The 19,852-nt window shown below is 35.7% G+C and overlaps 1 protein-coding gene across 4 annotated transcripts in view; it reads right to left on the bottom strand.

Moving 5' to 3' along the window:
* The window catches only part of LOC143195320 (putative E3 ubiquitin-protein ligase HERC1), a 33,778-nt gene that overhangs the window by 2,394 nt on the left and 11,532 nt on the right, over nt 1-19,852 (bottom strand). For all 4 annotated transcript variants that reach the window (XM_076402347.1, XM_076402350.1, XM_076402348.1 and 1 more), the window contains 29 exons: nt 17,453-18,431; nt 17,278-17,397; nt 15,470-15,661; nt 15,213-15,413; nt 15,007-15,164; nt 14,688-14,946; nt 14,355-14,633; nt 14,133-14,294; nt 13,920-14,082; nt 13,670-13,858; nt 12,961-13,275; nt 12,775-12,900; nt 12,257-12,577; nt 11,800-12,198; nt 11,343-11,710; nt 11,105-11,270; nt 10,899-11,050; nt 10,664-10,849; nt 10,390-10,608; nt 9,907-10,331; nt 9,712-9,844; nt 9,414-9,650; nt 9,075-9,360; nt 8,850-9,012; nt 8,617-8,800; nt 8,319-8,554; nt 403-541; nt 242-346; nt 45-187 (listed from right to left, as the gene is read on the bottom strand). In XM_076402347.1, the coding sequence (XP_076258462.1) occupies nt 45-187; nt 242-346; nt 403-541; nt 8,319-8,554; nt 8,617-8,800; nt 8,850-9,012; nt 9,075-9,360; nt 9,414-9,650; nt 9,712-9,844; nt 9,907-10,331; nt 10,390-10,608; nt 10,664-10,849; nt 10,899-11,050; nt 11,105-11,270; nt 11,343-11,710; nt 11,800-12,198; nt 12,257-12,577; nt 12,775-12,900; nt 12,961-13,275; nt 13,670-13,858; nt 13,920-14,082; nt 14,133-14,294; nt 14,355-14,633; nt 14,688-14,946; nt 15,007-15,164; nt 15,213-15,413; nt 15,470-15,661; nt 17,278-17,397; nt 17,453-18,431 (7,005 nt within the window). The remainder of the gene's footprint in view (nt 1-44; nt 188-241; nt 347-402; nt 542-8,318; nt 8,555-8,616; nt 8,801-8,849; nt 9,013-9,074; nt 9,361-9,413; nt 9,651-9,711; nt 9,845-9,906; nt 10,332-10,389; nt 10,609-10,663; nt 10,850-10,898; nt 11,051-11,104; nt 11,271-11,342; nt 11,711-11,799; nt 12,199-12,256; nt 12,578-12,774; nt 12,901-12,960; nt 13,276-13,669; nt 13,859-13,919; nt 14,083-14,132; nt 14,295-14,354; nt 14,634-14,687; nt 14,947-15,006; nt 15,165-15,212; nt 15,414-15,469; nt 15,662-17,277; nt 17,398-17,452; nt 18,432-19,852) is intronic.

Here is a 19,852-nt window from a genome sequence, read left to right as displayed (position 1 = left end):
AACAAACAATTAATCAGTTACCTCAATTTAATATTTGAACTTACTCTATCAACGCCACATACAAACAATTTTCCTTTCTTAGTTAGGAAGAGAGTCAAATTGGTACCACATCCTACTTTTTTGATTCCATGACCACATAAGAACTCTACTTTTTGAGGTATCGACTTGGTTGTTGTATGACCCAGACCTGAAAATATTTAATTTTCATTAGGTTTTGTCAAAGATAAAGTTAAATCCGAACCTAGTTTCCCAAATTCCCCCTCTCCAAATGTCCAGACGTCCATTCCATCAGCTGATATACAAGCCGTATGGTTCAAACCACATGCGACTTGTCCAATCTTATAACCTATATTATCACAAAATTAAAATAATTACTATTACTATATGTGGTAGGTTACCCACCCTCTAAAGCTGTTACACGTTCAGGAGTTTTTTGATTTGAAGTGGATCCTAATCCGAGGCGACCATAGTCGCCGTTGCCAAATGTAAAGAGCTTTCCATCGCTAGTTACCACTGCACTATGTTTAAATCCGCATGCGACCTAAATAAATATACATTCATTGATTTGTATCATATATTAGGAAGACCAAACGAGCAAGCGCATCAGAGAATATACAAACAATGAAGAGTGATGCGGAGAGCATGTATTCTTTTTCTTACAATATAATAATCAAAATATCATTGAAACCAAGATCTTTAAAAAATTCAACTTCTTAAAAAATTGCCAGGATAGCAAAATATACTCCATTTTAGCAATTACCTTGGGTGATTTTTATTATTAATTACATCTTACATTAGATATGTTTAGTACAATCTTAATTTTCAAATTAACTTATTACTACTGTGCTTTTGGACTTGCATTAATACACAAGCAAGACGAGTACGGGATTAGTACTTACGCTAATGTTAAGAATACACATAAACTAAATAAGTTCGTGTGCTTTGGTATGCTTCAATCTTCTGATTTCCTGCGTATTGTCACCTTCACGTTGATGTGATTTAGCAACCTTATTTCATGTTTTAAGACATAATCTTGGATCACTTCATGTATCCATTTGATTCCGAGCTCATCATGCAGCTCTTCGTTGGTTACGTAGCGATAAATATTGGTAATTAATCGTAGAACTTTGTTTTGGGTGCGTTGGATTATTAGTTGGTTTGATGTTTTAGTGTAACCCCATATTTGTACCCCATAAGCCCAAATTAGTTTTATGATTGACCGATAACCAATATTGACAAACCTTACAATCTCTTTGATTTTAGACCAAGTTGAGAGTATATTATGACTAACTAGTACAGTTGTTTGATTTTAACCAAGTTTCCAATTTAACCTACCATCGAGATATATTCCGAGGTATTTAGCTGATTCTGCTTGAGAAATCGGGCAGCCATCAAGTGATCTAATTAGGATTTTGTCATTTCGCCGCAACGCAAAATTAACATAGACAGCTATTAAGCTGTACCTTCCAGTCTCTAATCCTTTTGTAGATCTTATTGACCGCTACTTGTACTTTTTCTACAGCCTTAGACAGAGATACATCTTCTGTCATGATAACTATGTCGTCGGCAAATGTTCCACGTAATGTTTCTTTTGTTGTTGGGATATCAACAGTATATAGCAGATATAGGAGTGGTAACAAGACACTACCCTGTGGGACTCCAGCTGAAATAGGTTTAAGTGTTATTCTTCGTCTTTCGAAAAGATACGATTCCAGCAGTCGACAGTAATTCCACGGTAGCAATTTGCTCATTTTGTAGATTAATCCCAAATGTTATACGCGGTCAAAGGCTTGTGAGACGTCCAGGAATATTGCAGGGCAGTATTTCTTTTCTTCGAATGCCGTTTCAACAATCGCTGTTACTCTGTGCACTTGGTCGATTGCCGAGTGATGACTTTGAAATCCAAACTGGAAATCTGGTATTTCTTTTTTTTTATTACTCTTCGTGAGTCCACAATCTGCCCTATTGACAATAAGTATTTTTTATGTCTATATTATATATACATGGCATGTAGAAAATCACTTCATTAAGCAATCTTCTGTATAAAATATTATCTTAGTTGAAAGCTTATTCTAAAGTCCACATATATCCAGTAATCAGATCAGGTGGTGTTAAACGTTTCAGTCTACGCACTTCACTATCACGTCGCATATTTAGCTGATTAGCGAGTACAATGGGATGCACTGACACTCTTTCGAAGTACTTCATACAAACACGTTGAATTACACTCGTTATAGGTTCTAGACGAATATCGCGTTGTATCACTTTATTTGAAATATAGTACGGAGCATCAACAATGGCACGCAACACTTTATTTTGGAACCGTTGAATGATGGATATATTAGATTTGCTAGCGGTACCTATTGTTGGATTCCATATGCCCAAATGGACTTGAGTATAGACTCATACAGCAATACCTTGTTATCTAATGATAACTTGGACTTGCGCCCGATGAGCCAATTCATTTGATATAATTTTAGTCTCAGTTGTTTCCGTTTTGAGAGTATGTGCTTCTTCCAGGTTAGGCGTCGATCTAAGTGCATACCAAGATATTTAACATGTTCTGCTTGGGGGAGTTGGCGATGATTGATATTCACTGGTGGACATATTCTTCTACGCAGAGTAAACGTTATATACGTGGATTTTGTTTCATTGGCTTTAATGCGCCATGTCTTCAACCATAATTGTATTTGCTCCAGGTGGGTTTGTAGGTTTATTGATGCTGTGACTGGATCTTCATGGGATGCTAATATTGCTGTATTGTCTGCATATGTTGCCACAGTAGTTATTTTTGTGGTGGGCAGATCAGCCATAGACAGAAGATATAGTACTGGACCCAGTACACTACCTTGCGGAACTCCTGAATATATGGGATTTAATTCGGTATGTTCATTGCCTTGATTTACAATGAAATGTCTATCAGTGAGATACGATTTTTGTAACTGATAGTCCGGATGAGGGAGAAGTTTCTTTAGTTTAACCTGCAAGCCCGTATGCCATACTTTGTCAAAAGCCTGAGATATGTCTAGAAAAGCAGCCAAACAATATCTTTTGGCATTTAGTTCAGCGTTTATTTTGTTTACAAGTCTATGCACTTGTTTTATAGTCCCATGCTTATTGCGAAAGCCAAACTGATGTTCTGGAATAATTTTTCTTTTTTCTATTATATAGTTTAGTTTTTTTATGTATAATTTCTCGAAAACTTTCGAGATTATTGGTAATAAACTTATAGGTCGGTAGGAGGTCACATCTTCTGGTATTTTTCCTGGTTTAAGAATCATTAACATTTTAGCTACTTTCCAGATACTAGGGAAGTAATTAATTCGTAGCATAGCATTAAATATAAATGTTAATAGTTTTATACCCTTTTCTAATAGTTCTTTTAAAATTTTGCCAGTAATTAAGTCATAACCAAGAGCTTTTTTAATATTAATCTCTCTCATTATTATTTGTTTAACTTTTTTGACCGTTAATTTCTCGTGCGGTAAATCCATTTGAAATGGCAAGTCTAGAAAGATAGTAATTTTATTTTCCTCATCTTTATGTAGCTGAGACTGGAACGGTTTAAAAACATTTTTTAAGTATTTTGAGAAAATGTCGGCCTTCTCTTTATTACTTCCCGCCCAATTATTTTCGTTTGTTTTAATAGGTGCGTTATGCTGCTGCGATCTCCTAAGCTTTTTTGTTGCTTTCCACAACAAATAGTCTGTGGCCTCAGTTGATGTCAAGTTTTCTAGGTATTCTTGAATGCCTTGGTTTTGTTCAATTTGGATTAGTTCTTTTAGCTCTTTTATTGCCCTATTAAATTTTCTTTTATTCTCTTCAGTCCTTTGCTCTTGCCAATTGTCGTCGTAACTTTCTTTTCTCTGCTATCTTTTTCTGTATTGTACATGATATATGTGCATTTTTTCTTAGAAATGTTTCACTGTTAGGAGTCGCGGAATATGCTGCCTCCTGTATATTTTTTGTAAGATTTATTGGTGCTATTTCTATATCCATTTCAGTTTGTAACGGTAAGTTTAGAGAGATGTTTCGGTCTAAGTTTTCTCTAAATGAGGGCCAGTTAGTTCTATTATTGCACAGAGAAGGAGGTTTATCTTTGATGGTAATTTTTGAAGAAATTGTTACTATTATTGGTGAAATATCAGAAGACAGGTCGAAACATGATTCTGTCTGACATTTTTTTGGATCAATATTTTTTGTAATACAGAAATCTATTGCATCTGATTTTTTATTTCTGTCTGAAGGCCAATATCTTGGTTCACCAGTAGAGATATGTTGTAAGTTATTAGTCTTTATTGCTTTTAGCAGTTCTCTACCTTTTGAGGTTATTATTCTTGAACCCCATATTAAATGTTTTGCATTATAATCTCCTCCGGCTATAAATCTATTACCTAGCGTATTATTACGTATTACGTAAGAATTCTTGAAATTGTTCTGCCTTATTGTTTGGGTGAGCAATAAATCGCAGAAATTGTTAATGGTCCTTGGACTTCCTCTATGGTTATACTGGTGGCTTGCAGGTAGCCTTTGCGGAATTTTTCCTTTGCGAAATTTTTCCTTTATATCATCTCGAATTAATATGGTGTGTGCTTTGCCTCCTTGTGCTTTATCATCAGGGTGATTTGTATGATAAAGTTTATATTTAGGAATTTTCAAATAATGTTTGTCCGTAAAGTGTGTTTCGGAAACCATCATAACGTCAATATTTTGTTCAGCTACAAACATTTTTAGTTCCCTGTCGTGTTGTTGGAGCCCATTGGCATTCCAGACGGCGATTTTGTAGCTATTGGTTTCAGGCATTAGGCAAGTTTGCTGACGACGGTTGTGAGTATCGTACTCATTTGATCCATTAGTTTGGCCATCATGTTTTCTAATCTAGAGATGTTGCTAGTTTCAGTAGGTTGAGATGTCGTGTCTCGATTTTGTGCTGAACCATTTTCAACCATTTGGGAATAAGCTATGTCTGGTTGACTTGGTCTGGTGGGTAGACTGGTAGGTGTGGATTGTTTTTGTTGCTGTTGATGCCTTTTTTCCTTTAAGACAGGATAGAGTTTCGGTTGTAGTTGCTTGTGAACTGCGCAACCCTTGTAGTTCGCTGGATGATTTCCGTTAGAGTTAGCACATTTCACTGTTTCATTGCAAACTTTACGAGTACGATCTCCTGTTTTGTTCTCCTGCACATTTTACGCATCTATATGATTTGCGACAGTCTTTGTGTGCCCGTGCGCTTGACACCTCGTGCACTGTGGTATAATTCTTTTTATATGTGGTGGTTCGCATTTAATAATATTATTTTCCAATTTGATGCTTTCATACACCGCCTTATTATTTCCATTAGGTTTTATATCAATGTAGAACATAGGCAGAGGTTTTTTGTCGTGCGATGCCGTATATTGTGAACATTTACGACCTCGTGTCCTTTTTCAGCTAGTGCTACCTTGATGGTGTTAAAGTCCGTCCCGTGATGTAATCCTTTTAATACGAATTTAAATGTTCTCTCGGATTTGGCCTGAATGTATGGTATTGGGTGTTTCTTTCATCTAATTCTTTTACAAGAACTTTAAAGTGATCCGCTTCGAACAATTGGATTTTAATTGTTTCATAGTTCACTGTTTTAATTGTGTAGTTCGTAGAAATGGTTTTCAATAGGTCATGGATGTGTTTTATTACTCCTACCTTATAGACTGTTATTGGTGGTGGTTTGGGAACAACTTTTTCGGGGCTTGGCTGCATATTCTCTTCTATTTCTTCCGACAGGTTGCTAAAGCTGTTTTTTGACTGTATCGGTTTCTGTAACCAATAGTCACTGATTCTTGTTTGTTTCCTCGCGATTTCTTCTTCTGGATTTCTCAATCGTTTTTTGTTAATGACAGTAGTCCATTCTGATGGTGGAGTTTGCGTTATTCCTGATTGTTCTAATCTTATATTAAAGTGTGCGGGTGATTTGGTTGAATCGCTGTGGTTTGCCATTTTTAGATTCTTAATATTTTATTTTATTTACTTATAAATATAAATATTTACTTGATAAAAAAATAAAATAAATAGATTGTTTATTTCACGCACTTCATTTTTCACTTACGTTATTTTTTGCACTAGTTTTTGATCAAAAATACTATAAATGAATTTCAAAAGGACTGTTGTAATATAAGGGGAAATGATTTTAAAACACTAATAAAAATGAGATGCAGTCTTTTTGTCTGGTCACGTAAACACGCATTCACTACACTTTAGGTCTGCTGAGAGACGGATACCCGCATTTGTTATGCGTTTTTAACACTCAATTAAATAACCGTAATAAAATACTGTTTTTTTTTTGAAGAACGAACCTTACTTGGTATTTCTATGAATGGTTTAATACTCAAATAATTTTGATATCGCATGTAGCAGCGAAATAAGTCTGTAAGATCCAACTTGTTCAGCCGGTTTGTCAGGTTTTTTAAGCAAAATTATTCGAGCAACCTTAAGACATTCTGGAACATGCTTCAGTCTCAAAGAGTCATTGAATATATATGTCAACATAACTATTGCTTTTCGTGGCAGCTCTTTTAATAAGACTGGTGAAATGTCATCAATTCTAGGAGCCTTTTTAGGATTGAGGTTGTTGTCAATTTATGTGGCTTCTTCCTTTGGAGAAATCAGATTTACAGCTACATCTGGCTCATAAACAGAATTTATATCTATTGTAAATTCTATATCATTCGGTTGGAATACGTTAGCTAAATATTCTGCGAATAATTCAGTTGTTTCATCGTTGCGTTAAACCCATTCATTTTCATCATCTTTAATAGGCGGTGCTATAATAATTGGTCTCTTAGTTGTCTCCGAGTCGATTTCCATGGCGAGTAATCTTTGTCTGCTTCCGTGCTCAATTCAGTTATATATTTTTCGAAGCAACTCTGTTTATATTCTTTAATATTTTGATTTGTCTGATTACTAGTTGTATTAAATATTATTTTGTCTACAGCATTTCTGGTTCTATAACATACTCTTCTAGCTTTTCGTTTTTCTTTTATCGATTCCCTAATATCACGGCGGTAATTAGTAGGTTTCAAGAGACTATTAGCTTCTTTTGCATCAGACCGAATTTGTTCAATTATATTTCGGGTTTGCAGTTCAAGATAGTCTATACTTTTTAGTCTTGCGTTTTAACTGATTTGTTCCTGTATTATAAGTCTAAACGTGCCCCAGTTAGCAAATTTGTTAATAAGATTAGACTAGTGTTACCTAGCGTTAATACTGGAATGTGAGATGAGACTGAATGCAGATGATAGTTCGCACAAGCTCTCGATTTATATTTGATTTGATGAGTTACCTTTCGAAATGTAAAAGTCCAGTAGGTCTGGTACTTTATTATTGTCGGTGGGTCAATAAGGGGGTTCACGCCCTGAATGATAGTTACAGTTAGTAATATTTATTGCTGCGTGTAATTCGTTTCCTTTTCCAGGTCTTATTAATTGTGAACCCCTAGCTGTGTGTTAAACATTAAAGTCCCCTCCAACTTTGGGTCACGTCGAATTTTATATCTCATCAGGCGTTGAATACGTTCGCAGTGTCAGTAGCGACAGAAAATCAACGGAAATAACGACAATGTAACCTCACTGTATGCTTTTGTTCTACCTACATTCACCGAGCCATAATTCTCCATAGCAATAAACAGATTCGATAATAACCAACATGAACAAATACAAAAAATCTAAGAGGCATCCTTCTCACGTGAATTTATGTACTGATGATTTTCTCCAAAAAACATTTAACCAACATAGTAAAGCCCTTTCCATGCGTTGCTTTTTCAGCATTAGAATCGAAACCCTCTGGAATTTTCAGTTATGCCATTATGTCCCTCTACCTACTAATTTATCAATATGTGATCCTTCCTAAGCTAGGTTGCCATTGTTATATGCCTTTTCATCCTACATTAAGATAATAGGTAGTATTTAGATATCAGAATCTTTCACACTAGTCCAGCAATTAGACTGCAATGCGAAGCCTATTATCTCTCATTAGAAAAAAGATGTGAACTGCTTTTAATCTTTAAAGAAAACTTAAATTTCAGCACATATAACAAAATGTTTCTTTTTTCTTTATATCCCGAGATCATCTTACAAAGCACCAAACATTTAGGATCATCATATATTTACCTCTCTGCCCCTTGCCTATCCTTAAAAATATTCACATATCTGTCTACAACTGACACACCCTCCTAACATACATAACCAATGAATTTGAATACCAGGTTATAAAAGTTTTAATTTTTTTTTCTTAAATCAAGACATGCGCAGAAACTGTCTTTATTTATTAATTTAATTTCAGCTCACTTGTATAACTTCTTCATTCTGTAAAGCCTCTATCTGTCTTGGTCTTCTCTGCCTATCACTATTTCCATGTCCTAGCTTTCCATAATCCCCGTCTCCCCATGAGAATACCTCGCCACTTTCGGCCAAAGCCAAACTGTGTCCGTCAGATCCCATAGAGGTAGCTAAATCGGTGATCACGAAACCCTGAAGACTAGAAATAACACTGAGAGAGTGTAGGTCGTCGGAGTTTCCTTGTCCTAAGAAAATAAGTTTAAATGATACGACATATCATTCTCGATTTGCTGAAACTTTTAATTACCAAGCCTTCCGTAACTACCTTCACCGCATGCCATTACTGTGCCATTGGTTAAGATAACAAAAGTGCAGTTTTGACCACAGATGATTTTGCGGGCAACAGAGAAAGACTCTACTAATGCTGGAGCTGAAGCACTATAGCCGAGCTCGGCTAGTTGACCATATCGATCGGATCCCCATAGATAAGCCTGAAAAATATTAGTTTAAAAAAGTTCCAAACTGCATATGATTATTTACCCGGCATTTACCACCAATTTCCCAATCTTGAGGCCTCTGTGATGCCCATTGGATAATCTGTTGATCTTGTTTTAGAGTCCAGAACACATTATGTACAGCCGAAGGTATTGATATATCTTGTTGACTCTGGGTCAGATTAGCTACGCGTTCTGGTAGGTCAGTTCTAACATAAAAATATATATTATAACAATGTTATACAATAATGGACAAAATTACATTACTAACCTTTTTATTAAACTTTCTGCAATTTGAGAAGCTAGACTGAAGGTATGCAACCAATGATAATCCGACACTATCTCAACGTGATCCTTATCATTGAATGGTAGAAGCTTGTAGCACATAACGTTGTCCAAATTCAGTATGATTGCTAATGATGCTAAACTTTTCAAGTATACACTATGCATTAGCTGTGAACCTGTAGAAACGCTTAGTTTCTCTGTATTATATTGATCTTGTAGTAATTTAGGTAATAAAGCTATAAGGCCCTTGAAAAATGGAGCTTTTTTAAAACCTACAAAAAATATCATGAAAATAAGAGTCGAATAGTAAAAAAAGGTCAAATACCTCTAATGCCCTTTTTCAATAAGGAACATCGAACCATAGCCAAAGGTGTGTTTTCTTTCATATCCTCTAAAGAATATGGCAACACTGTTATGCACTTTGTCATAGAGAAAGCTATGACTAGATAATCAACGTTATCAATCCATTTCAAACCATTTGCATTTACCCCACCGCTTCCGGTAGTGGTATAAAGCAAATTTCCATTACACAGCGACCAAATATTGACAACTCCACTAGGTCCTTGAGTTCCAACAATAAATGATGATTTAGCACAAATTCATTCTCTGAAAAAATGTACTACCTTTCAAACATCCACTCGCTATAAACATTCCACTAGGGTGCACTGTTAGACTAGTAACTGCATTGTAGGAGTGACCTTGAGCTGAAAACATCAAAATTGGGATTTCTGACTTGGACTTTGATTCGTCTGGAACCTAAGACACCAAGTAACAAGTGAGTGGCAATAATTCAGAAAAAAAGCGTTATACTTAAATACCCTGTATAAGTTAATGGTACCGTAGCTAGTTCCTATGGCTAGCAGCATACAGCCAGAGGACCCGACGTTGGGTGACCAAGTTAAACTTGTCGGTTCGTGATTTAAAACAATAGTATGTCTCAGAACTACGCCACCGTTGAATTTCTCCCACAGTTTACAGGTGGTATCCACCGATGCACTAGCCAACATTACTCCTCGTATGTCCCATTCCAGGCCACTAATAGTGTTTTCGTGTGCTTTTATCGTGATGGCATCACTTAACCGGTCAATAGAGCCTATTTTGAGACTTCCATCTATATAACCGATGGCAAATGATAGATCCTCATCGAACCAATCCATATGAACTACTGCATGCGAAAGGCAGAAGTTCGTAAGAGTTTCAACTTGTTTCGAATCTTTTAGGATAGTCAAAAGAGTTACAGTACCTAAAGCAAAATGGTTATCTAAAACCATATATCAATACTAATATTTGTTACTAAATACCATCGATTTTTCCAACTAATAAGTGATCTTTTTCGGCGAAATTCTTGCTCTTATTGCGTGGCCAGCACATCACCGTTATGAATTCCTTTTGATGTTCAATGAACCAATTCATTTGTTCTAAAAATAAACCAGACGACACTTTGGCTATTGGCCAAATATTGATCACCGTATCCAACGCTGCTGCCAAATAATCACCATTAGGTGACCACTGTAAATGACCTTAACACCAAAATTAATTGAGATTTTGTACAATTTGAAAAAAAAAAACACTTACTAATAAGTTTTCCTTGGAGGTCAGGACCGAAAGTATCCATACTAGTATGGAATACTAGAGTATAGTCCAATATCGGTACTTTTCTAGGCTCAGAACTCCATAATCGAACGGTACCATCGTAACCCGCCGATGCCAAAATTCCTTTATTCTTATTCCAAGCCAAACTACTTATACGATAGTCATGGCCTAAAAAATAAATGTATGTGCATTGTAAAAACACAATGTATTCAATTACCTTCCACAGTCATAATATTCTGCTTCGGCATACTGCCTGATAAATCTGCGAAATTTACTTGTTCCAAATTCGTTCCAGACATAATTTGCACCTTTGTAGCGATGGATTTGAATAACTGTTGAGCTGCCCATTCTTTATCTTGCTTTACCACTCTAATAAACATTTAATCAGAACATGTTATTAAAACTCATCAATTAATACTTAACCTGTTAGATAAAATATAAGATGATAACGCATTAGCTAAAACCAACGGTCCAACATTTTGACGATCCATACTGGGATTCAGACAAATTTCTTCTTTTGGTAAGTCCATTAATGAACATCCTCCATGTGTAGATAATATATTGACAAGCGCTTGAGTAACAGCAAAAGCTGCAACAAGTAATAATACAAGATATAACATTAAATTAGAAATGTCCATCATCAGAGTAGTATATAATCTACCTGATTTTGGCACTGCAACTCCAAAAGCAGCTACCAGTAGGTCCTTAGTGCATATGTTTACTACCAAATTAGAGGCATCTACTTCGTTTTGGGCTAAAGCTGCGATGCTAACACTTAAATACTTGAGGCAAGAATTGGCTGCATTAGGCAGGTTAGTGGAAAGGTGATTGAAATCTTCAGGCAATCTAAAGTTCAGGAAATCTGAGGAGAACTGCAGCTTACTCAATTCCACTCTGTTCATAGCTGTTAAAGTCATAAGTCTGACGACTTTAGCCATATCACTTAGGCCCATCAGTTCCAAACAGTTTATAAGAGTAACATAATTCGTAGACATAGATAACAATGAGAGAACATTCAATACAATTTGCCTGAAAAAAAAAGATCCAAATACCATAATTATATTATTTTATTTTTACCACTACTGTAGACGTAGGCTTGTAGAAATGGTGGTTATTACCTGCATAGCAATATTTTAGTAGACATGGACAGGGCTTTGAAAGCAAACATCCTTTGCAAAGACGAATTTAAAAGTAAAGCTTGAGCGCCAACAGTTTTGTATTGGATTTCGTCAGATTTCAGATTTTCCGTCGGTAATTTAGAAACGGCGCTGGAACCGAGGGGGTCAGCTCCATGAAATCCCATTGGTTTGATTGAACACTCATTTGCGACACCAAAAAAATGTTTCATTACATTGAGATCATCGCATTCTGGTATCGAAAACTTTAAACTTTGCATATCCACTTCTGTGTTGTCATCTTCGTCAAAAAATATATCTGGACACTTGGTTAAAAGGATATTATCAGCTTTATTCTTGTTTAAATATTTATTCTTGCATTTATAACAAATTATGTAAAATCTACAAGAGATAGATTTGCTGCATCTGCTGAAGTTTAACATATTTCGTATTATCATACCCGTCCATAACATAACCACATACACCAGGTCCCCATAATGCTCCACAACCTGGATGATAAGACAACATATGTGCATCCAAGTAGGGTGAAAGATGATTACAGTAGGGGCAAACGTCGCACTGCTTAGTAACATCTATAAAGCTGGATGGTCCAGAACTATCTCGTGGTGGAAGTTCAGTAGATGCAGCACCTTCTGAAGAGGACAGATCGTCTAGGTTTCCAGGTAACCCACTTGCACCCCTTAACAAGGGGTGACCTTCACCTCTCACATGTTGCCTCTCTCTGAATTGCTGACGTTCTCGAACTCGGTCTTGCAATGCCCTTAAAGTTTATTGTAAAGTTAAATATTCAATTATAATATTAAATGTATTATTTTCAGCAACCATCTGAACGAAAAGATTCCAAAACAATCCATTAGAAGAACACAAAATAAGAAAACAGAGTTGGTGTTATTAATTTGTTGAGATTCATAGGCGTAAGATAGGCAGTGTTGCTAGGTAACAGTTATGGGCACTCACCTATCGACTTTTTCTACTAAATTTCTGAATTCCGCATAAGCTCTACGCCTTGGCCCCATGCCTCTACGCTGAGCAACATCAGGAACCGAGATTGATTGATTCTGTTGCCTTAAGAGATCTTGCGAACTAGAGACAACCATTCAGTTGGTCACAACTTCACTTCGCTATAACATTCATACACCTCACCTTTCGATAATAAAGTTCTGCTGATCGACCAAGTCGTTGCTTCTATTCCAGAGTTCCCTGAAAGAAGACATCTCTCTGCTCGAACTCGGCTCAACTCTCGCTTCGAGATAGGGATGTTCACACATCCACGTGGCCAGCATATTGATAGTGCGAGCACTCACCTCACCTGAGCTGTGTGTTTCGCATAGTGCCTTTAGAATATGTTTGAGAGTAAAACCCATTTCCAAGAGGGGCACCGCTATAGGGGGAGCAGAAGGAGAAGTTGATCTGCGTGGTATGGGCATTGAATAGTTGTAAAGTGCCATATCACGATGCCTATAGAATGACAATATTATGTTGTATTTCTTCAATATTCATCAGTTCTTTATACCTTTATTTCATATTAATTATTAAATATATTATAAAATATACATTTTTATTTTCTCATATGTATATTATATACCAAAATCAAGATGTTTAAGGCTGTGTCTTTAACTATATTATTATAGTTTACTTGAATTAATTACTAGCGTCATCAAACACAATCAATTTTTTTGCAGAAAAAATTAAATCCACAAGTAACATATCATATTAAAACGACTTCTCTCGTTCGTATTATCTTTATGGATATTTAAAACCTCAGAAATCAAGTAAGACCCCAAACCCGAATAAAAACGACCACAGAAGAAAATAGAAGATGAATTTCTGTGAATTACAAAATTATACTAACCTCGTTGCACAATCTGGGAATGAGCTACAACCTGGTTCAGCAGACAATGAAGAACTACCTGAAGGACTCTGAAAATCAGTTGTGTTATCGTTTTGGGCATTGCAGGCTTCATCGTATTTTTTGAATTGGGCATCTAATTCTCCTTCATTTTTCGCTTTTATATAGCCCATATGCAAAACATTTAAAGCCCTATTTGTTACAAGGGTCGGATTATTTTTCACAAATTATAAGCAAAAATAATAATGTTTACCTTTCTGCATCAGCCATGCTGATGATATTTTTCAACTTACACTGATCTATACTTTTATCTACAATGCAATGCATTATTTTGCTGATAGTCTCTCTGTTTTCAGGTGATTTGGCATCATTGATTAAAAACAGTTCCGTAAATTGAGTAGTCATGATAAATGATCCTGCAAATCAGTGTAATGGAAATGAGGATTAATGACTATTTGATATTTACCTAAAGCCTTTAAAGCTGAGAACTGTAAAAAAGTCAGTTTGATATATTTGTCCTCCATCATAGCAAACTTTCTTTGCAGTTCATCATTTTCTTCATTATTATCATTTATTTTTTTGCTCGCATCACCATTCTGGTCTCTGGAAGCTAGGTCACTGTGTGAATCTAAAAACAACCAATCAAATAAAATAAGTTCTCACGCATTAAATTTGATTTATAAATTACTCGTTATTTTTTCTGAATTGATTCTTTTAACCTCCCCCATTATGTTGGACACTATTTCATTTGTTAAAGTCTCAACTGTTCTTGGAGTTTGAGGCTTGTAGCCAATTTGCGAATCGGTATTGGAATGCATTGTTTCATTAGGCATCCATTCACGTTTTTTTATATCAGGTGCTAGGAGAGTATCTTCCTCTTCTTCATTAAGCTCATAAACGGGAAAGGAGATTTCATTGGTAATACCCGAAAGGCGGGCAAGCTGAAGGAGCATGCCATAATTTAAACCTACAACATTAATTGAGAATAATGTATATTCAACTTGATAACATTTTAATGTACCTGTAAAATTATTTACATTAAACATGTCAGGTTCTATACACTCTAAATTGGATATGGCAACGTTGGACAGCCCACAATCATGCTCCCATTGGACATTTACAGTAGTAATGCCTTTCTTTAAAACTCCCAGTATGATGGCTTTTTTACCAGTAGTTTTATGCTTGCAGTATCCACCCATTCTCAAACCTTTGTCCACGCCTCCAATAACCGCCAGAGCTGGCCACACTTCCGAACACATTTCCTCCAAGTTTATTTCAACCTAACACAAACAAATGTAGTTATTTATGATTCTGTTATAGTAGAAAGTGATGCTGCTAACTTCAGTTTTCAACTCCTCGAGCTTAGTTGATGACGCCTCATCTAAATTGTGGGTACCCACGCTTGGAAATAATTCTTCAATTTTGTCAATTCTCTGTTTCAACTCCATATTCACGTCATCATTCCAAGTAAGTGAGTTATGTAATTTTCGTATAACACCTGCAAAATAGGAAGTAACTTGATAAAGTCGAGATTAATGTTACTTACCAATATATGCTTCAGCTAAAATCGCATGTAGCGGCGCAAGAAAAGGTTCTCCGGGATGGATATCTTTCTGGGTACCGTATACCTTCATGTCTGTGATTTTTACCTTTTCACCAGGATTAGTACTGTAAAACATAACACAAGGATATAATTCGGTTCCTTCTACATTCTCAAATGCTATTCTAGGCTCTTCTCCATTTTTCCCTGAAATAATTAAATACTTTTTAAAAATGATTAATATTTTATACCAACTAAATTACCAAAGCTTATTGTTTTGGCATCCATGTCCAAAACGACAGTAATGTAGTCTCCTTGGGTATAACTATGAAAACAAGTATCCTTCTCGCCATTATGGTACAAACTACCGCTATATGCCCTATATAACCACATATCAGTAGTAGATCTGTGACTAAAATCGCGAACAGGTAATCTTGCAACTCCTATACAGGTTCCTAAAGTAAAAATGTAACATATATTGTTAATGATCACCCATCAACTCCTAAATATAGACTAACAAAAAACAATTTCGATTTACGATTAAAAATGATAAATTAGAATAATTGTAATAATTTTGTTGAAGTAATTTTTCGCCAAATCAATTTCTTTGAAAATTGTTATTTAAACGATTATTTGTTTATTTTTTTAATTATACATTTACTTTATTTATAGAATAATTTTTATTTAACTTCGAGAGATTATATATGTATTACACATTAAATGAAGTTTGCTTTACAAGTTTAAAGTAATAATCAAATCATTTAATTAATCAATGAATCAAATTATAAACGCTGTTGTTAAAGATATAAATGATACAATTAGATGTTGGTTCCATATATTTAAACATGGTGATCAGAATCTGGAACGTTACCCATGTGCTGAACGTCCCATGGTCTGAGATAATAAAATAACCTTATTTTATCATCTCTAGAGAAGATTCTCTCAACTATTAGCTCCACGATTGTAGTTGCGTTGTTTGACTAATGTTAGCTGACGTTTCACATTTTAATACCAGGACAAGAACTCTAATATTGAAGCTCTTCTAATTAGGTTATTCTATTTAATTAAATATCTCTCAAGGTAGCATGAATCGATCTGGACCTTGACTTTTGATGGTATGTTGGTTGGCTGGAATTAGAAAACCAGGAAGACGGTATATGGTTTCTCTTATAACCCTTTTCTTCAGATTTGTTTTGGTTTTTATGAATTCCAAGACCTACTATATGTTTTCTTTCAAAATAGTCATGTGTTTAAGAGCTAGACTTTAGCGAACTGGACGTTGTGACCGGTATTCACCCAGTGTTCAGCCAAGGCTGATATTATTATCCTAGTTCCGTCAACATACAATTTTCTACACTCACAAGGGACATTGTATAATCCTATTACCTCTAATAAGTTACCTATAAGATGCTATATTTCCTTAGTACCCTCCTAAGTATAAAGCTGTGAATTAATCCCCGAAAAAAACTAAACCGAAAGTTTACCTGCTGAAGGAAAACTTCTTTGGTATTCAATTGCTTAAGCTATATCGACTCGGCCGAATGACTTGCCTGAAATTAACTTCAATAATTAGATCACATCTTCATTTTCTGAGGAGTCCGGATATTAAAGAGCCTCTATAAATTAAGGAATTATAGACGGATAATTTTTGGAATGGTTAATAGTAATAGAGAAATGTGGTATAGCCTGAAGGCATCAATCGGTATGGGTGAATTTGCTGCAAATTCAATATTTAGAATTTAGATAAGAGATTGAGATTGATTGAGATTGTATATTCCATGATTTCAAACGGCATTCACATATTTAAACCAGGTGGTATATTTTAATGGCGTGTCGACTAAATACTTGCTCAAATAAAATTAAAATACTGACTCTCTGTGAAGAAGTCGGCTATAAGAGATATCGGGGAACGGCCTCAGATTTTTGTTTATATTTATTCTGGAGCTCTTGGTATGTAGAGTTAAAACAATATTCTATGAGAAGGAAGAGGTTACATTAAAATTTAAATTGTAATATGTCAACAATAACAGAAAGTTTACAAAATATGTAATAAACAAAAACATCTACATACCTTCATTTCCTCTATTTTCTTTTACTATCAGAATTTTCCACTGATAGCAACCCGATTTAATAGCCTGTAAACCAAGTCCATAACCTCGCCCACCTGGACCATGTATCAGCGTCAAACTCCCTGAAATAAAATAACTATCAACACTCTCCATTCAACATAACCTAGATTTAATTACCATCAATAGTACAATTAACGCATTTATCTGGATCAAATCCCATATCATGTACAGGTACATTTCCTTCCACTTTTTTGAAGTCTTTAACTGGTAAGATATTATCGGCTATTGCAAAAATCTCACTCTCTATCGAACTCAACCACATCTCTTCTCCCAAAGTGCAGAACAACGTTTTGGTGATAAACTTCCTTAGATCGTCGTCAATGTGCACCGGCTTCAAATCAGGCAGGATGATTTGTAAAAGTTGCAAAATCAGGAGTTTTGGTCTGAGCATCTTAATTTGGAAGTTGTAGCTAAGACCGTGCTCTGAATTCCGCAGGATTTTGAAGAACATTCGAATCCACCATTCTGTTGCTAACAATCTTTTTATAATGTGGCTGGATGATATGACTCGCAAAAAAAGTAGGAAGTCGCCCATCTCTCGATCTTCATTAATTAAGTGTAGACAAAAGGGCGAGTCAAAGCAATCATTGTAATCATTAACAATTTTTATAAATCGCTTAGATAAAACTTCCACTATAATCTCCATATTTGTTATGTCGATATATTTTGCGTTGATACAGCAAGACATCGCCAATATGTGAGTTAATCTCAATGATGCCTTTAAAAGAACTTCAGAATTTGGATAGGGGGGAGTATAGACAAACTGCAGCACATCAACTAATCGTCTCAAATTCTCCACTAAGTCATTGTTAATTATCAAACATAGATCGTTGGGTTGGTACCGGGTACTGAGACAAAAAACTGCTACTAATAATAGATGACGACATGAGGAATTCTGATTAATTTGGTCCTTTAAGAAAGTGGTAAGATGTTCATAAATCCCTTGAACAATGGTTCGAATCTTTTCCTGCATTGTTATTGGCGAACAATGGATACCTTCCAGATAATGGTGGAATGGGGTACAAGAGTCTTCATTGGAAATGTTACAAAATCCAGAACAACCTTCTAATAGTTGTGGATGAATACAATTAAAAACCTATAAAGAAAATCAAGTTAAAATCTATACATATATATATATATATATATTACTTCTAAGTACGCGAGAATTTTTCTCACTTTGATTAATTACAATTTACTTTACTGCTAAGTGCTCGAGAACTTTTCGCACTTTGATTAATTACATTTTACGATGCCGAGGAGAAGACGACCTGACTTAGGTCGTCGCAGTCAATCAAAGAGCTACCTCACGTGCTAACCGCACTGATGACCAGAGAGCGACAGATCAAGAAAATAGTCTTTTTGCTATGTAAGAATTGCGTTCTTTAGAAAGTGACAATGAAGCAGATAGGCTTAGAATGCAACGAGTTCGTGCACATTAAACACAACAGCGAGCACGACATAATGAAATTGAGCGATTTCGCAGACACAGCGCTCCTGTGATTCTGGAACGAGCTGCATTCTACTATAATGCGGCAATAGATTATTGTGCCGACAAATCGGTAACAACTGGGGAAATGACAATAATTTGTCAATATTTCGTTATTGAGGCAAAGTAAAATTGCCACAATTGGTCCCACTACCAGATCCTTTACATTCTTTAGTTTCTGGGATTGGAAATGATTTTAAGCACTTCTTGACCAACATTCAGAAATATAACAGCTGTTTACAGATGACATCATTTGGCGCTAAACATATTATACAGGACAATTTTCAGGCCCACTTTCCCACAGTTGACCCAAAATTTCATGCAGTAGTTACCAAACACATGATACACGGACCTTGCAGAGTTTTCAACTACAATTCACTCTGTATAGTTGACGGCAAGTGTTTCAAGCAATACCCAAGAGACCTGATTGCTGAAACCATAACGGGAAATGATGGATACCCATAGTATCGCCGGCGATCAGTTGCAGACAATGGGCGATCGGTAATTGTGAAGGTAAGAGGACAAAATGTTGATGTAGACAATCGTTGGATCGTGTCATACTCGCCAATATTATCTAAAGCTTCTGAGACTCACATCAATGTGGGATACTGTAACTTTGTGAAGTCGATAAAGTACATATGTAAATATGTTAATAAAGGTAGCGATATGGCCGTCTTCGCTGTAACCAATGCTAATGACGAAATATCACAGTACCAGATGGGTCGCTATGTAAGTAGCAACGCAGCAATACAAAACAGCCTACAGTAGTACATTTAGAAAATGGTCAGGAGGAAAAAAGTCGAGGATCTCAATGCGACCATTCAGAATTTTCTTCGGGGACAGTTGGTTTCCTTCAAATCAGTCGATACCGTTATGAACCAGGACGACGTAGTCAACTATCCCACGGATTTTTAAATTCACTGTAAATGTCTGGATTACCACCTCACAATTTGAAGTTAAAAGTAGGATCAGTTGTCATCATGCTGCGTAACATTAATTAACTTCGGCTGTGCAATGAAACACGACTGACT

This window comes from Rhynchophorus ferrugineus, unplaced genomic scaffold (assembly GCF_030347505.1).
Source record: "Rhynchophorus ferrugineus isolate W39M unplaced genomic scaffold, kcgeb_rfMv2 rfM4, whole genome shotgun sequence".
Lineage (NCBI taxonomy): Eukaryota > Metazoa > Arthropoda > Insecta > Coleoptera > Curculionidae > Rhynchophorus > Rhynchophorus ferrugineus.
Note: the sequence above shows the minus strand (reverse complement) of the source record. Positions and strands in the feature narration are given on the sequence as shown.